The sequence below is a fragment of the Solanum lycopersicum genome, chromosome 10, assembly GCF_036512215.1.
Source record: "Solanum lycopersicum chromosome 10, SLM_r2.1".
Classification (NCBI taxonomy): domain Eukaryota; kingdom Viridiplantae; phylum Streptophyta; class Magnoliopsida; order Solanales; family Solanaceae; genus Solanum; species Solanum lycopersicum.
This window is the reverse complement of record NC_090809.1, coordinates 59,454,130-59,467,698: the sequence shown is the minus strand read 5'-3', so window position 1 is coordinate 59,467,698 and position 13,569 is coordinate 59,454,130. Positions and strand designations below refer to the sequence as shown.

Here is a 13,569-nt window from a genome sequence, read left to right as displayed (position 1 = left end):
GTATTATTCTAAATGAATATGACGTATAACAACTATCCAAACAAGTTATGTTATCACATATGAAATATGATTTCCCAAATTTAACATGTTTTCTTAATGTATGCAGTTTTTATTTGGTGGAGCACACCTTCTCCAATTAACAATTCTTAATTAGTTGTACAAAAATAATCCCCAATTCCTACCTACTATACTTCTAAATTCTAACTAATCTCCATTTCTCTAATATATAATGCATTGATTTACATCTGAATCCCTCTTCTTCTTCGTCGTTGATTCAGTTGAAGATGAAGATGGGTGTTGTTAAAGCAGTGGTAGCTGATTTTGTAATGACATTTATTGCGATATTTTGTGTTTCAACGATTGGGGTTTTGACTTACATTATTAGATCTGCATTTGGAATCGCTCCTGGATTGGCATCTCTGTCAATCACTATTCTCATTGTTTTCCTCCTCTTTCTAATGCTTAGTGTTATAGCTGAGGCTTTGGGTGGCGCAGCCTTCAATCCCGCCGCTACCGCCGCGTTTTATGCTGCCGGAGTTGGAAAGGATTCGCTCTTCTCCGTTGCTGCTCGATTTCCTGCTCAGGTATGGATTTTAGCTTCAATTTCGAAATTAATTTTAAAATAAGTTTATTTCATATTTTCATACCTATTTGAAATAAAATTATGGAATAAGTTAATCAAAATGATAATGATATTTTTATTCTACATTAAGGATAAATAACAATTTTAAAACTAATGGTGGAAAAACTTGTTCTCTAATCAAATCAGCTCTTAGAATTTTAATTTCCTCAATATAATTCGACATTTATGTTCTTCAATTATGAATGTGCACAAATAGATAAATTAATTTGCATAAAATTAAACAGGTAAACACATGTATTCTGCTTAACATTTCATGTGACAATTCACGTTCTACGTAACATTCTACTCATGTGTTCTTTTTAAAATTTCATGGGACAATTCACGTCCTACGTAACATCCTACACATATATTATGCTTAATATTCTATATAACAATTTACATACTATGTAACATTCTACCCACCCGTACTATGCTAGATAGGATATATATATATATTTATTTGATCAATTTATATAAACTTAAGTCTCTATTTATATATATTTGAAATATAAAAACATAAATATTAATTGAAATCAAATTAAAAATGCAGAAAAAAACTAAAAATATTCCTCCCACCAATATGATTGGATGGTTCATGGCTTTTAGTCAAAGAATATAATGAACATTACCAAACAAAATAGAATTCAAAGAAATACTAAACAACTAAAAGCAGCCAATATTGTCCTAATCCTTACCAAACACTCATCCATACTTACCATTATAGTTTACACAGTATTCATTCACTATAATTTCAAGATTAAATTAAACATCTAAACCTCATAAATAATACAAATTTGTGTATGTATTAATGGAATTTATTCAACTTTATCTTTAGTTATACTTACTTCATTTCATACACCTTTTGCTTTTAATTGACCATATTAATTTGGAATATTATGTAAGTTAATATTTTAGTTGATAATTGAAGTGTAAAAATAGCGTAAAAAAGGCGATACTTTACCTATTTTAATGCTATCACACCTAATTAGTATTTACTTTTATAATAGCCCATAATTAATTCCAAATTCCCAACGAAATATACTTCTAATTAATCTCTATTAGGTTAATCATCTCAATATCCTTCTTCTTTCACCGAGTGGGAGAGAATTTCAGTTTTCAGAAGCTAAGAGAAAGTCAAAAATTTCAAAGATTTTGTATTCAATGGGTGCTGTAAAAGCAGCTGTGGGTGATTTTGTGTTGACATTGATGTGGGTGTTTTGTTCATCCACTCTGGGGATTTTCACTTACCTTATAGCTACTGCTTTTGGGATTGCTCAAGGAATGGCTTCGCTATTTATTACTACTGTGCTTCTTTTTATGCTCTTCTTTGTCTTTGGGATTATCGGCGATGCTTTGGGTGGTGCCGCTTTTAATCCTGCTGGTACAGCGGCGTTTTATGCTGCTGGGGTTGGAAAAGATTCTCTTTTTACCGTTGCCACCCGATTCCCTGCTCAGGTTTTTGATTATATCTTTTCTGGGCGCAGTTCTTACATGGTTGATTTTGCTTGAATGGAGAGATATGATGTAGTGAATGAGGATTTGTATAGTCGATCTGAACTTGTTTCTGTTCTATATTTTGCTTGAATTTTGAGGAATAATGGAAATAGAGTTTTAATTTTCTGAAAAATCAACCTATAATAATAGCATTTGTAGCTCCACTTTTTGAAGTGAACTTTTAAAAACCTTTTCTGGGTCTGTTGTTAGGTAACTTACATGGTTGAGCTTGCTTGAATTTCGAGTCGAGCTTAAATGGAGAAATATGGTTAGTGAATATTCATGTAGGGAACTGAGGGGCACCGCTGTTGTTTTGCTTGAATTTTGAGTGTAATGGAAGTAGAGTTTTATCTATATCCCGATGTCCAAAACTAGTTGGATTTGTCTAGCTAAAGCTGTAAAAAGACATATTTCTCTCTTTTCTGACTCAGGTTGATTCCTTTTTTGTTTTTGGCAAGTGTTTAGATGTTGAGTCCATTTGCCTCAGTCTGCTTCCTTTTGGTTATAGCCAATAACTTGCCCTACCTTATAGACTGAAAAATTCCTTTTAGTAGAGAGGAGAATATCAGCAAAAATAACTCTTGTCGGATCTGATATCAGATAGGCTAAGCTAGGTGTAGCTCACTGTCTATATGGTTTTGCTTACATTTGTCATGTCGGGGTGACTATTTTTATTGCAGGAGGCTATTGGACAAATAGATGATGCCAAAAAAAAATTGTTTATAGAGAAAGCTCATTGTCTCGTAATTATTTCAAATTGACGCTAAACTACACCTTCCCTCTCTTTTTCCCGTAAGAACGCAATATTATATATAAGATCCAAGATAGATCACCTAAATTTCAATTTTTATGGCAAGTTTTACATGTTTTTTCTGGTTATCTAAAGAAGTCTTACATTGTTCTGTTCAAAGTTGAAGAGTTCCCCAGAATAAATTCTAGAACTTCCAATTCAAGAATCCATCCTAGTCTTTACATCATGAAACTAATTCTGTATAGTCATTGAACTGTTACAGGCAGCTGGTGCGGTTGCTGGTGCAGTAGCAATATTGGAGGTTATTCCTACGCAGTACAAGCACATGCTTGGTGGGCCTTCCTTGAAAGTTGACTTGCACAATGGAGCCATCGCGGAGGGCATCTTGACTTTCGTAATGACCTTTCTGGTCTTTATCATTGTACTGAAGGGTCCTAAAAGTGCACTTCTAAAGAATTGGTTACTTGCAATGTCAACTGTTACCATGGTAGTTGCAGGTTCAAAATACACTGGACCTTCTATGAATCCAGCCAATGTAAGTACTATCTCTTTTTGCTGTTCTTAGATCTTGGAGCTTAATATATAGTTCAAACACTTATATTCATTTGATATTCCATATTATACTCAGGTTTTAATTTGCTTTGTTATCTGAATAACACATCGTTGTAGCATCTACATTTGGGTGAACTTTCATTATCTTAACATTGAGAATGTGGTTTATAACTAAAAATGGAATGATTTGTGGAGATTTACTCCATTGGATTTAGTAATGGTTTCCTTAATACTTTGGTTAGAAAGTGTTGCAAGATACTTCAAAATAGATTCTTTTTGCATAGCAGTGAAGGAGTTTCCTATCCTCTTCAGGTGTATCTCCCCCTATTTGGTTGAAAAGCTTCAACTATAGCAGAGAGTTTTGTCTTTAAGATGCAATCGTTTAACTTAGCTATAATGTAACTTGCTCTTTCCATTATGCTCATCATTCTTAATTGCAGTAATTCTGTCTTACAAAGAGAAGCTTACGCTGATCAGTCGTATGAAAAAATAAAGTCTTTTACATTGACAAGAATGGCTTCTTTGGTTGTAGTTCCAAAACTACAACATATTAGGAATATATGCCTGTCAATCTGAACTATTTTAATTTATGGAACGTTACCTAATTTGAACCCTGATATTTGCCCTCATCTAATGGAATAAAATAACGACAGAAATTGACAAGATCCTGATATTTTCCTTATCTAATGGAATAAGATAACGACAAAATGGATTTAGACAAACATTATATACCATCTGTCCTTAAATCTGAACTATGACATCTATCAATCTGAGCAGACTTGGCTTTTACTTGTAAGAAAAAAAATCATATTTCTTGGCTGTACCTGCACTGTGAGTTGATGTTTCCTTTCTCAGGTAGCTGTGTCACACGAATTGCAAATCTTTATTTGCATTAGTTTTACTGTCTAACAAGTAACGACTAGTTACAGTCATATCTGCAGTTGCAAATCTCTAATGACACTTCTCTTTTAGGGTGTCAGATTGGAAATGAGTTTCATATCAAGAATCTAATTAAGATGATCAACCAAGCCAATCATATGTCCCTATATTAACTTTTAGTTTCCTTAAAGGGTACTTTATGCCTCACCTTCAACCTAACATAGTTCTCCTTGCATATTAACTTGTGTAGCTTGACAACTAGTTGTAGGGGACTGAATTAGTAGAGATTGACTTTCAGAAGGAGTGAGATTTTTCTTTTCCTCAACAATAATCTCAAGTGAAAGCAAACACATAATAAATATCCTTTTGTTATATTAATTTTGATACTCTAAAAATGGTAAAACTTGGTGTAATACTGTCGCTTGTTAGTTTTTTTTTTTTAATTTCCAACCAGCTCATGATTCTATTGCCTCTGTTAAAAGATACATATGAAACGAGGACTAGACCTTGCCTTCTTGATTACAGAGAGGACCTGGTAAACAAGTCTATTCTATGAGCAAAATAGTCGGTACAAACAAGTGGCAATAGAGCTGTTACCTCAAGGTGGATCAAAAGTGTGTTGGCTTGACTGCTATCCATATTCGTAGTAAATTTAGTTTCACAGACGGTGTAATCATACCGAATTCTGAAACCTTTTGTGTAACTGTATATCAAACGAGATATTGAGTTCTTAAAAAGGAATTCAAAGTGTATCAAATAGTTTGGGGTATCCCAGAACTTTCTTGTCAAGTCCTAGGATAGTGATACTTTCTTATCGAACAAATGCCTATATTAACACTGCTGTAGCAATGTATCTGCTTCCTTTTTTGCTTGCATGAGTTCTTAAAGGGTTCATAAGTGAGCTGATTATCTGCTATACATTTGCAGGCATTTGGTTGGGCATACATAAACAACATGCACAACACATGGGAGCAGTTTTACGTCTACTGGATCTGTCCCTTTGTAGGAGCAATAATGGCTGCATGGACATTTCGTGCCGTCTTTCCAGCTCCAGCAAAGAAGAAGAAGCCCCAGAAGAAAAAGCGAAATTGAGATAGACTCTTCTGCTTCAGTTACTTCATTTATCTAGGTTGCACTGTGGTTGAAGTAACCCGATAAAGTTGAAAGCAATTCTTAACTTCAAATACAGAATCATAACAGCTAGTTGGAATTGTTAATAAACCCCCCTTTTAACATTAATCCAAATTCAACCAACTATTAGTGCAATATACTTAGTTGTCCAAAGTTGGATGCCCTGAAGATGTTCTTTCTTATATGCTTCTTTAGATGCCTCCTTTCTACTGTTTTGAGTTGTGCTTGTGAATTAAAGTGGGTGTTCTTTCTAAAATACTTGCCTATTTTATTTAGTCTAACAATGATCATGTGATCTGGCCTTTTTGCCTTGGACTAAAGTTCAGTCTGGTGAAAGTTGCAACAATTTATCCAAAATTATTATGAAGGTGGCAAAAAAATGATATCTTATACACACATCACCATGTTTTGGGAATGCATACTCAATTGCTTTACAAAATACTACTGTAATTTCACAAGTGGGGATTTAGAGAGAGTAGAACGTACACATACCTTATTCCTATTTTGAGAGGTAGAGAAATTAGTTTCGGATGACCTTACTCATACCTTGAGAGGTAAAGAAAGTTATTTTCGATAAGAACTTGGTTCAATATAAGTAATGACCATAAGCGAGAGACACAACACTATTATCTGTTTGTGTCCTTCCTATTTAACTACACTATTATCTGTTTGTGTCCTTCCTATTTAACTATTTAAAGTTGAGTGAGTGAAAAGTAGTTTTTCAGAAATATACATTAAATTAATATTAATAATTATATTAACAATTAAATTAATATTAATAATTATATTAACAAATCAATGGAGTGTTTCATTGAAAAAAGGTAAAAAAAAATTAATAATGCTAGATTACATTAATTCGATATTTTGAAAAAAAAATTAAATATTCAAAACTATATGAAAAGTACGATAAATTATATTTTTTTTGTATATCAATATGATGAATAAATACATCTTAAAATGTTAGTCAAAGGTGATAGTTTGACTTTTTAGAAATCATGACAAATAATAGTGGACGGAGGGAGTAATATTCAAGTGTTAATTCGAGCAACTTATATAATTTTTTTTAAAAAAAAAATTAAAAAATTGACTTTCTACCTTCTATTTTACCAAACACGCCCCTAATTTCTTCATTTCTCTCCTCGGATCTCCTTCATCTTCGTCGATTTCCCCTGTATTTAACTGAGTACTTTCACTCTAACTGGAATGGATTTTTAATCTCAATTTCTGTTCCGGAAGTAAGAATTTTGTTTAGAAATCATGTCAGGTACGAAATTCAATTAATTTTCGACAATTTCCCAATTTTTTTGATGCATTCAAACCGATCAAATTTGACGAATTTAGGACAAAATGAACCGAGGATCCGACCCAGCGGTAGAGCAGCGGTAGTCGTTCTCGGTGATATTGGACGTAGCCCTCGTATGCAATATCATGCTCTTTCCCTTGCTCGTCAGGTACCCAATCCATGATTTTTATTTTTTTTAATACTATTATTACACAGGGGGTAGGGGATTAGAAGTTGGAGAATCGAAGCTTCACTAACAAGGTGAAAGTTCAGATTTTTTTTATATATTATTACATAGGGGTTAGAGAAAGGGATTACAAGGGGGTATTGAACACTTAGGAACAAAATGAAAGTTCACTTAGCCAACCAACTTAGCTACTGAGATTTCCCCGAATTCATGAATTGAAGGAAGTGGATGCACCTTTTAATTTACACACAAATACTTCTATTTGTTTTCTTATTTTGTATTGGACTCAGAATTTGAGATAGTGGTGGAGCTTATGCAGATGATCAATCCAAATTAGTGCATTTTTACATATTTTGGAGGTTCTGTTATGAAATATCTGGGTATAAGTTTGAGTATTAATCTCTGAACGTGAGGTTAATTGTTTCTGGCTGGTTGCTAGGTTCTTGGTGAAGTTATCATATAGGAAAATATTTTTAGATTAAAGAAAAATCGTCAGATTTTTGCTGTTGTAATTGGTCTTAAATAGACTAGCTTTGACATACTCTAGAACAGTCATTCGATAGAATTGTAAAAATCTTCTGTGTTGACTGATGCCTTTTGTTTCAGACTTCCAGTCTTATTTATTTGAAGACTTCAATTATGCTGTGTTACCATTAGCTACTAATGTTATTTAGTATGATGGATGCATGTTTGTTATTGTAAGAGAGAAATAGTAATATATCTTTTCTGTTTTAAGTGATGATGAGAAAACCACTTTTATGTTTTCAAAATTAGTGGTTGATACACCTGAACTTCATTGATTCAGGCCCTTTATATTCTTATGTTTATCCTTATCCTTATGCAGGCTCATCTAGAGGTTGACATTGTTGCATATGGAGGTAAGTATCATGTAACAACCCATGATAAGCATTGTTTCATAAAGAATGCTTTTAGCTGCGTATGTCCAAACTATTGATGAGCATTGAATATACGAATGTTTGTGTAATGTCCAAACCACGTTTCACCTCTAGTCTGGGAAGAAAAAAAAGGATTATTTTTGTTTACGTTTCTATTTTAAAAATGAAATAAAAAGAGCATGATACAAAAATATGGTTTCAATTTTTAGATACAGGAAAAATTTGTCAACAAAGTTGAAATAACATAAAATGGATTAAATCTGTTTGTGGAACATGGTTGAATGAAGCAGAATAAGATGATGATGAAGGCTAAGGGGATACAACTCAGGCACTTTGGGGTGGGGAAATGGGGTGAGCACATGGACAATGATGGACAATGATTGGGAATTTTTTAGGCAATGCGGTGTGCGTGGAATGAAGGAAGAGGTTGTGTTCTGTGAGTTAAGGGCTTAAGGATGGAAGTGGAGGGATGCACGCTTTGGGTGGGAGAGGTTGAGTATTTAGTTCATACTCTATTCGGTTTGAAGCCTTCCTGTGAGAATCCACAATTGTTAACTCCCCCACACATCCTTCCCCCCTGTTGGGCAAACACACCCCCAAGTCAGAAGATTTTCAAGAAAAAAAGGGGAGCCTGGTGCACGAAGCATCTCACATTCATGCAGGATCTGGAGAAGTAAAGAAGCACTATTAGAGGCTTTATTAGATAAGATGAATGAATTTTCTTTTTTCTTACATATCACTGTCCTAAATATTGTAACATCACTGGCTCTACCGTTTCATTTTTCTTCAGATATACTATTCTTCTATCATTGACGTGTAGAACAGCTTGAAACTACGTGAAACTTAAATTCCAGACATTGTGCATAATTACATAAATTTTTGTACCACTTGGCATAAGTGCTTAATTTAATAATCCCGTCCAAACGTTATAGTTTTTCTTTTGGCTATATCCTGCCTGGTCATTCTGATTTTTAGTTCTTAATTTTGAGTAGGTTCGGACCCTCATTCTGCTGTAAAAGAGCATAAATCTATTCACATCAATGAAATGGTAATAACTGGATGATCTAGCTGTGTTTCTGGAGTGAAAAGCTCAAAGACATCCTCTTCGATTGTGTCTATGTGATTTGACTTTTGAGTATTTTGGCATCATGCAGACACAGTGGCCATCAAACCCCAGAAGTTTTCCAAAGATACTCCATCCTTTATTGCTCATACTTAAGCCACTGGTCCAGTTTTTTATGCTCCTATGGTATCTCTGTGTTAAAATTCCTAAGCCGGATGTTTTCATAGTTCAGGTGAGCTATTAGCTACTTTAACATATCTGCTTACAACTATTGAATACGTATGTCTTATTGATAAGTGCTGGTAGGTGTATTATTATACATTTTCCCAAAAGAACATTCATTCATTTCTTTCTTCCCCGTCGACCACGACGACTGAAACGACGCGAAAAATCCAGATGCGTAAAGGAGAAGGGCCGGTGGGGCCATATCTGTGTTTTATGTATAAAAATACAAAGAAAGAAAAACTAAAGAGAATCATACCAACGTTGACGCATACAGTTTTTGATTCACTATGGTGCTTCAGTTTTTGAAGTAAAAGCTACCACTTAATTCTTTTATGTATTTGACTTGCCATAAATCCATGCATGTATATCTCTAAGTAATTTCTTTATTTGAGTTTTCAGTTAGTAATTTCAAATTTTCCGTACGACATTTCGCTAGTGAGCATGTATTTCTACTTATTTTTGTTTCAATTTATAAGTATTTGATATTTTGAGAGCCAGCATAAAGACAGGCCTTGTTTTTCTCCTCAAAATTAACCAGAACCTGTGCCAACTCTGTGGTTGCTTTCTCATTGGTGCTTGAACTGCTGGTTCTTCCATATTTTTCTAAATGCTTTATCTAGTGGGTGCTGAACCTGGATTGTGGTTATGATCCACCCAAGTTCTTGAGGAATGTCCAATTAGGGCATCCTCACTAGCCCTGTTTAGTTATTCAGGATCAGAACTCCCACTAGAGAAGATGGGAATTGAGTTATGATTGATGCAAGTCGTCCATCCGATTTGTCATGCTTGAGCTTTAAATATCAACTAATGATAGCATTACTCCTTTGCCAGAATCCACCATCTGTTCCTACACTGGTTGCTGTAAAATTGGCCAGTTGGATTAGACGTTCTGCGTTCATTATAGATTGGCATAACTTTGGATATACTCTTCTAGCATTGTCTCTCGGGAGGAATAGTCGGTTTGTGGCTTTATATCATTGGTAATTTGTTCATCCTCGTAAGTTATAAACCTCCATTTGGGTTTAGCATCTGGTTTGTGAACTGTGCAAGTAAAACAGAATTTGGGTATTTGGATAGGATTGAGAAGCATTTTGGGAAAATGGCTAATGGTTCCTTATGTGTGACAAAGGCAATGCAACATGAATTGTCTCAAAACTGGGGAATCAGGTAGGCCATTGAGCTACTTGGAATATCTAACAATCTGATTTTCTTTGTTAACTGACTTGTGCATCATTGCTTTCTGGATTCTCAGTGCCACTGTTCTATATGATCAACCTCCTGATTTTTTTCAACCTGCTTCCCTGGAGGAGAAGCACAAGGTGAATTATCTTGTCTACAACAAAGCTTCCCTCTATAGTCAATACATTATACTTCATAGTTTTAACCTTCAAGTGTCAATTGCAGTTGTTTTGTGGGATTGATAAGAGTCTGAGAACACCTTACAGCCTTCAAGACTGTCTTAGCAATGGTACGTACTGTAATGAGAATTTCCATGTGATTGACTGTTTTAGATGAAGAATTGATATGAATCTGGCATATTTGCAGAGGAACTAACACCAGACGATGACAACCCTAATGTAACTCTATTTACAACTCAGACTGGCACAGATATTTCCTTGAAGTGGAACAGACCAGCGCTCATTGTAAGCAGTACAAGCTGGTAAGTTGTTTGTAAACTTAATATAACATCCTATTATGTTCTGGCACAGTGAACCTTACATTTTCTTTTACCACACAATTTGTCCACAGAGAATAAACATTCTTCTTCGATATCTTTTACCCTAATCTTCATCTTGGTTTACAAAATTCCAAACTTGATAGTGGTGATCTATAGTGTTAAGTTGTCCACATCAATCATGGGATGTGGAGTTGGTCTTCTTACATGGTCTTTGACACTCCTCTCCTCATGAGCTAGTTTTTGGGTTGAGTTAGCCCAAGGTCCATTTCTTTAAATACTGCAAACTTAATCACTATCAGTTTGATGCTTGTGAATATCAAGAAATGATGGGCAAGATGATTGGACAAAAAATCAACAATGTGTCTCTTATTTGCACCATGTGCTGAGAAAGTTCTCATGCTCCTATTTCAAAATTCAAAGATGGTAAAATAGTTGTCTTTCGGTGATAGCTACATGACATTATTCTATTGGTTCTTAGGACTCCGGATGAAGATTTTAGCATTCTCTTAGAAGCAGCACTAATGTATGATAGAAGGGTTTCTGCATTGCTGAACGAGGATGACTTGAAGAGGGAGGATGTTTTCTGGCAGGAAATCAAGGGTGGGAAGCAATACCCTAGATTATTATTTATAATTACAGGTAACTGCTGCTCATGTGTCAGGGATTTTACTTCTTATTTTTGATAGGCATAAGCTTTTCTTTACTTTGGTTTCTTTTGAAGGTAAAGGGCCTGAAAAGGAAAAATATGAACAAAAGATGGCAAAACTCAACCTTAAACGTGTAGCATTTCGTACTATGTGGTTAGAGCCAGAGGATTACCCATTGCTTCTTGGTATGAGCTACCGATCTGTTGTCATCTTCTTGTGTTCACCTTAAAATTGTCTCAAATCCTGTGTTCCCTTGTATAGGATCAGCAGATCTTGGTGTTTGCTTGCATACGTCCTCTTCAGGGTTGGATCTTCCAATGAAGGTTTTGTCTCTACATTCTTAAAAAGCAAAAGTCATTTTTTCTCTCATGTATGGTCAGGACTTCTTAGTAGGTTTCATTCTTGTATATTCCTTTTAGGTTGTGGATATGTTTGGCTGTGGATTACCAGTCTGTGCTGTTTCCTACTCTTGGTACGATGCATGTATTCCTCTTCATTTTCATTTCACATGGTCTTGACATTTGAAAGTCTTAAAAAATTACATACTATGAGAAGTTGCATGTTGACCCTTCTTCACTGCCCTATATCAAGTATCAACGAGCTGGTCGAAGTTGACAAGAATGGCCTACTCTTCTCTTCATCCTCGGAACTGGCTGATCAATTTGTGGTAAACTCCTAAACTGACAGAAATGGACCTTTTATCTCCTCTTTCTTTGAACTTTTATGTTTGTTTTACGTTGTAGATTTTATTAGATTCAGTAGTTTACAAGATATTGCCATAATATTCATTATCAAGTATCAATCCCCTCCAACGCTTTATGCTTCATACTTGAATATCTGAACCTGTTGTATACCTTATTCTAGCCATTAGCTATTCCTAGAGTCAACCGGTGAGCTTACTTCCTGAGAATATTCTATCTTATTTGCTAAACTGTGAATGCCTGGGCAGACGCTGTTTAAGGGATTCCCAGGTGAATGTGATGAGTTGAAGTCGCTGAGACAGGGAGTATTGGCAAGCAGATCTTCTGTTAATTGGGCAACAGAGTGGGAAGCAAACGCCAAACCCCTAATATCCAAGGCAAGTAGATTTCTTCACACTTGAGATGTTTTTTCTAATTTGTTGCAAATGCCATTACTATTTAGATGGTTAAACACGCCATGCATTATGCAGGTTATTTTTGACAACTCGAGCTGATTTTGAAGCAAAGATTTCAAGAACTCTGGTGTCAACTACCCTACAGATCAGACGAATTTCGGGAATTATATGCTCATCTAGTGTCACACTGCAAGCCGAAGGTCCCTGCTACTCTCCCCGGCCCCTTTCCAGGCTCCACAGAGAAACCAATTTTTGCGGCTCTATTAGGATCATTAGTCGGTCAGTAGTCACAGATTTCTGTTTTGGGTTTTGTGAGAACTGAAGTTGTACAGCTTTAGAAGTGGCCATAGCACTATTGAGGTTTCACTTGCCTTTTACCTCTCATAGTAGTTTAACAAAGTTATATACATCGTGGGGTTGCTTTACGACGTTCCCAGAATACATTTTGTGTGTTATTTGAACCAAAAAAAGTGTGAAAAATAACAGATTTTGAACACTAACTCAAGTCTTTGTATATCTAGCAACCTTAGTCTTGTTGTTATCATTCAATGCCCAAAAGCAAACAACATGACATATCTTTGACTCTTTATGTTTCAAAAAAAAAAAAAACTAGGCATCCAATCAAAGGTGCGATTTAGTGGTCAATAAAATGGTTAAGAATCGTGAGTGGAGACAAAAAACATTAGGTGATTCTTCCCATTTCGCCTAGCTTTCATAGACAAAGTCATATAGTACTTGCTGGTGGAGGTGACATATATCTCGTGGAATTAGTTAAGAGCTAACTCATACATCATGGTTATTAAAAAAAAAAACTAACGGATACATGCAATCCATATAGACGATATCAAAGTATCAACTAGTTTAAATAAAAATTTAATGTTGGTATACTTCTATTAAGTTCCAGTAGCCTTTTTAAGTTTGTTTAAAGGATTGACATAACATGTACTTATATGATTTTTTTTTAGTACTGAGCTTATTCAAATAGGTATTTAAATTTGTATAAAATTAGATAAATGTATATATATTTTTTGTGTGTATGTGTTACTAGTATATGGACACGTGCGTT

The 13,569-nt window shown here is 34.9% G+C and overlaps 2 protein-coding genes across 5 annotated transcripts; both read left to right on the top strand.

Moving 5' to 3' along the window:
- SIP1-3 (aquaporin SIP1-3) lies at positions 1-5,685 on the top strand. Of its 2 annotated transcripts, none has more exons than XM_004249093.5 (3): positions 1-584; positions 3,130-3,402; positions 5,226-5,685. In XM_004249093.5, exons 1-3 carry the CDS (start codon positions 285-287, stop codon positions 5,388-5,390), a joined length of 738 nt encoding a protein of 245 aa, XP_004249141.1. In that variant the 5' UTR covers positions 1-284; the 3' UTR covers positions 5,391-5,685. The 2 variants fall into 2 exon arrangements, with proteins under 2 accessions (XP_004249141.1, NP_001274281.1); NM_001287352.2 differs by lacking the exon at positions 1-584 and adding an exon at positions 1,675-2,077 and having other exon boundaries at positions 5,226-5,680.
- An 824-nt stretch (positions 5,686-6,509) lies between these two features.
- Positions 6,510-13,003, top strand: LOC101244134 (UDP-glycosyltransferase TURAN). Of its 3 annotated transcripts, none has more exons than XR_738225.4 (17): positions 6,510-6,693; positions 6,771-6,880; positions 7,743-7,776; positions 8,787-8,842; positions 8,949-9,089; positions 9,914-10,062; positions 10,160-10,249; positions 10,335-10,401; positions 10,487-10,550; positions 10,628-10,742; positions 11,239-11,399; positions 11,482-11,592; positions 11,669-11,730; positions 11,801-11,879; positions 11,999-12,074; positions 12,357-12,485; positions 12,579-13,003. XR_738225.4 is itself a non-coding variant. In XM_004249092.4 (17 exons), the coding sequence occupies exons 1-17, from the start codon at positions 6,687-6,689 to the stop codon at positions 12,600-12,602; spliced, it is 1,449 nt and encodes a 482-aa protein (XP_004249140.1). In that variant the 5' UTR covers positions 6,510-6,686; the 3' UTR covers positions 12,603-13,003. The 3 variants fall into 3 exon arrangements, 2 of the variants coding, with proteins under 2 accessions (XP_004249140.1, XP_069146217.1); XM_004249092.4 differs by having other exon boundaries at positions 11,827-11,879; XM_069290116.1 differs by lacking the exon at positions 8,787-8,842 and having other exon boundaries at positions 6,578-6,693; positions 11,827-11,879.
- Positions 13,004-13,569: the final 566 nt, after the last annotated feature.

Coding starts and splice junctions, on each gene's coding strand:
- SIP1-3 (XM_004249093.5), top strand. CDS start 285: ATGAAGATGGGTGTTGTTAAAGCAGTGGTAGCTGATTTTGTAATGACA. Junction 585..3,129: donor CTGCTCGATTTCCTGCTCAG/GTATGGATTTTA, acceptor GAACTGTTACAG/GCAGCTGGTGCGGTTGCTGG. Junction 3,403..5,225: donor CTTCTATGAATCCAGCCAAT/GTAAGTACTATC, acceptor ATACATTTGCAG/GCATTTGGTTGGGCATACAT.
- LOC101244134 (XM_004249092.4), top strand. Junction 11,400..11,481: donor ATTATTATTTATAATTACAG/GTAACTGCTGCT, acceptor TTTCTTTTGAAG/GTAAAGGGCCTGAAAAGGAA. Junction 12,486..12,578: donor CCAAACCCCTAATATCCAAG/GCAAGTAGATTT, acceptor TGCATTATGCAG/GTTATTTTTGACAACTCGAG.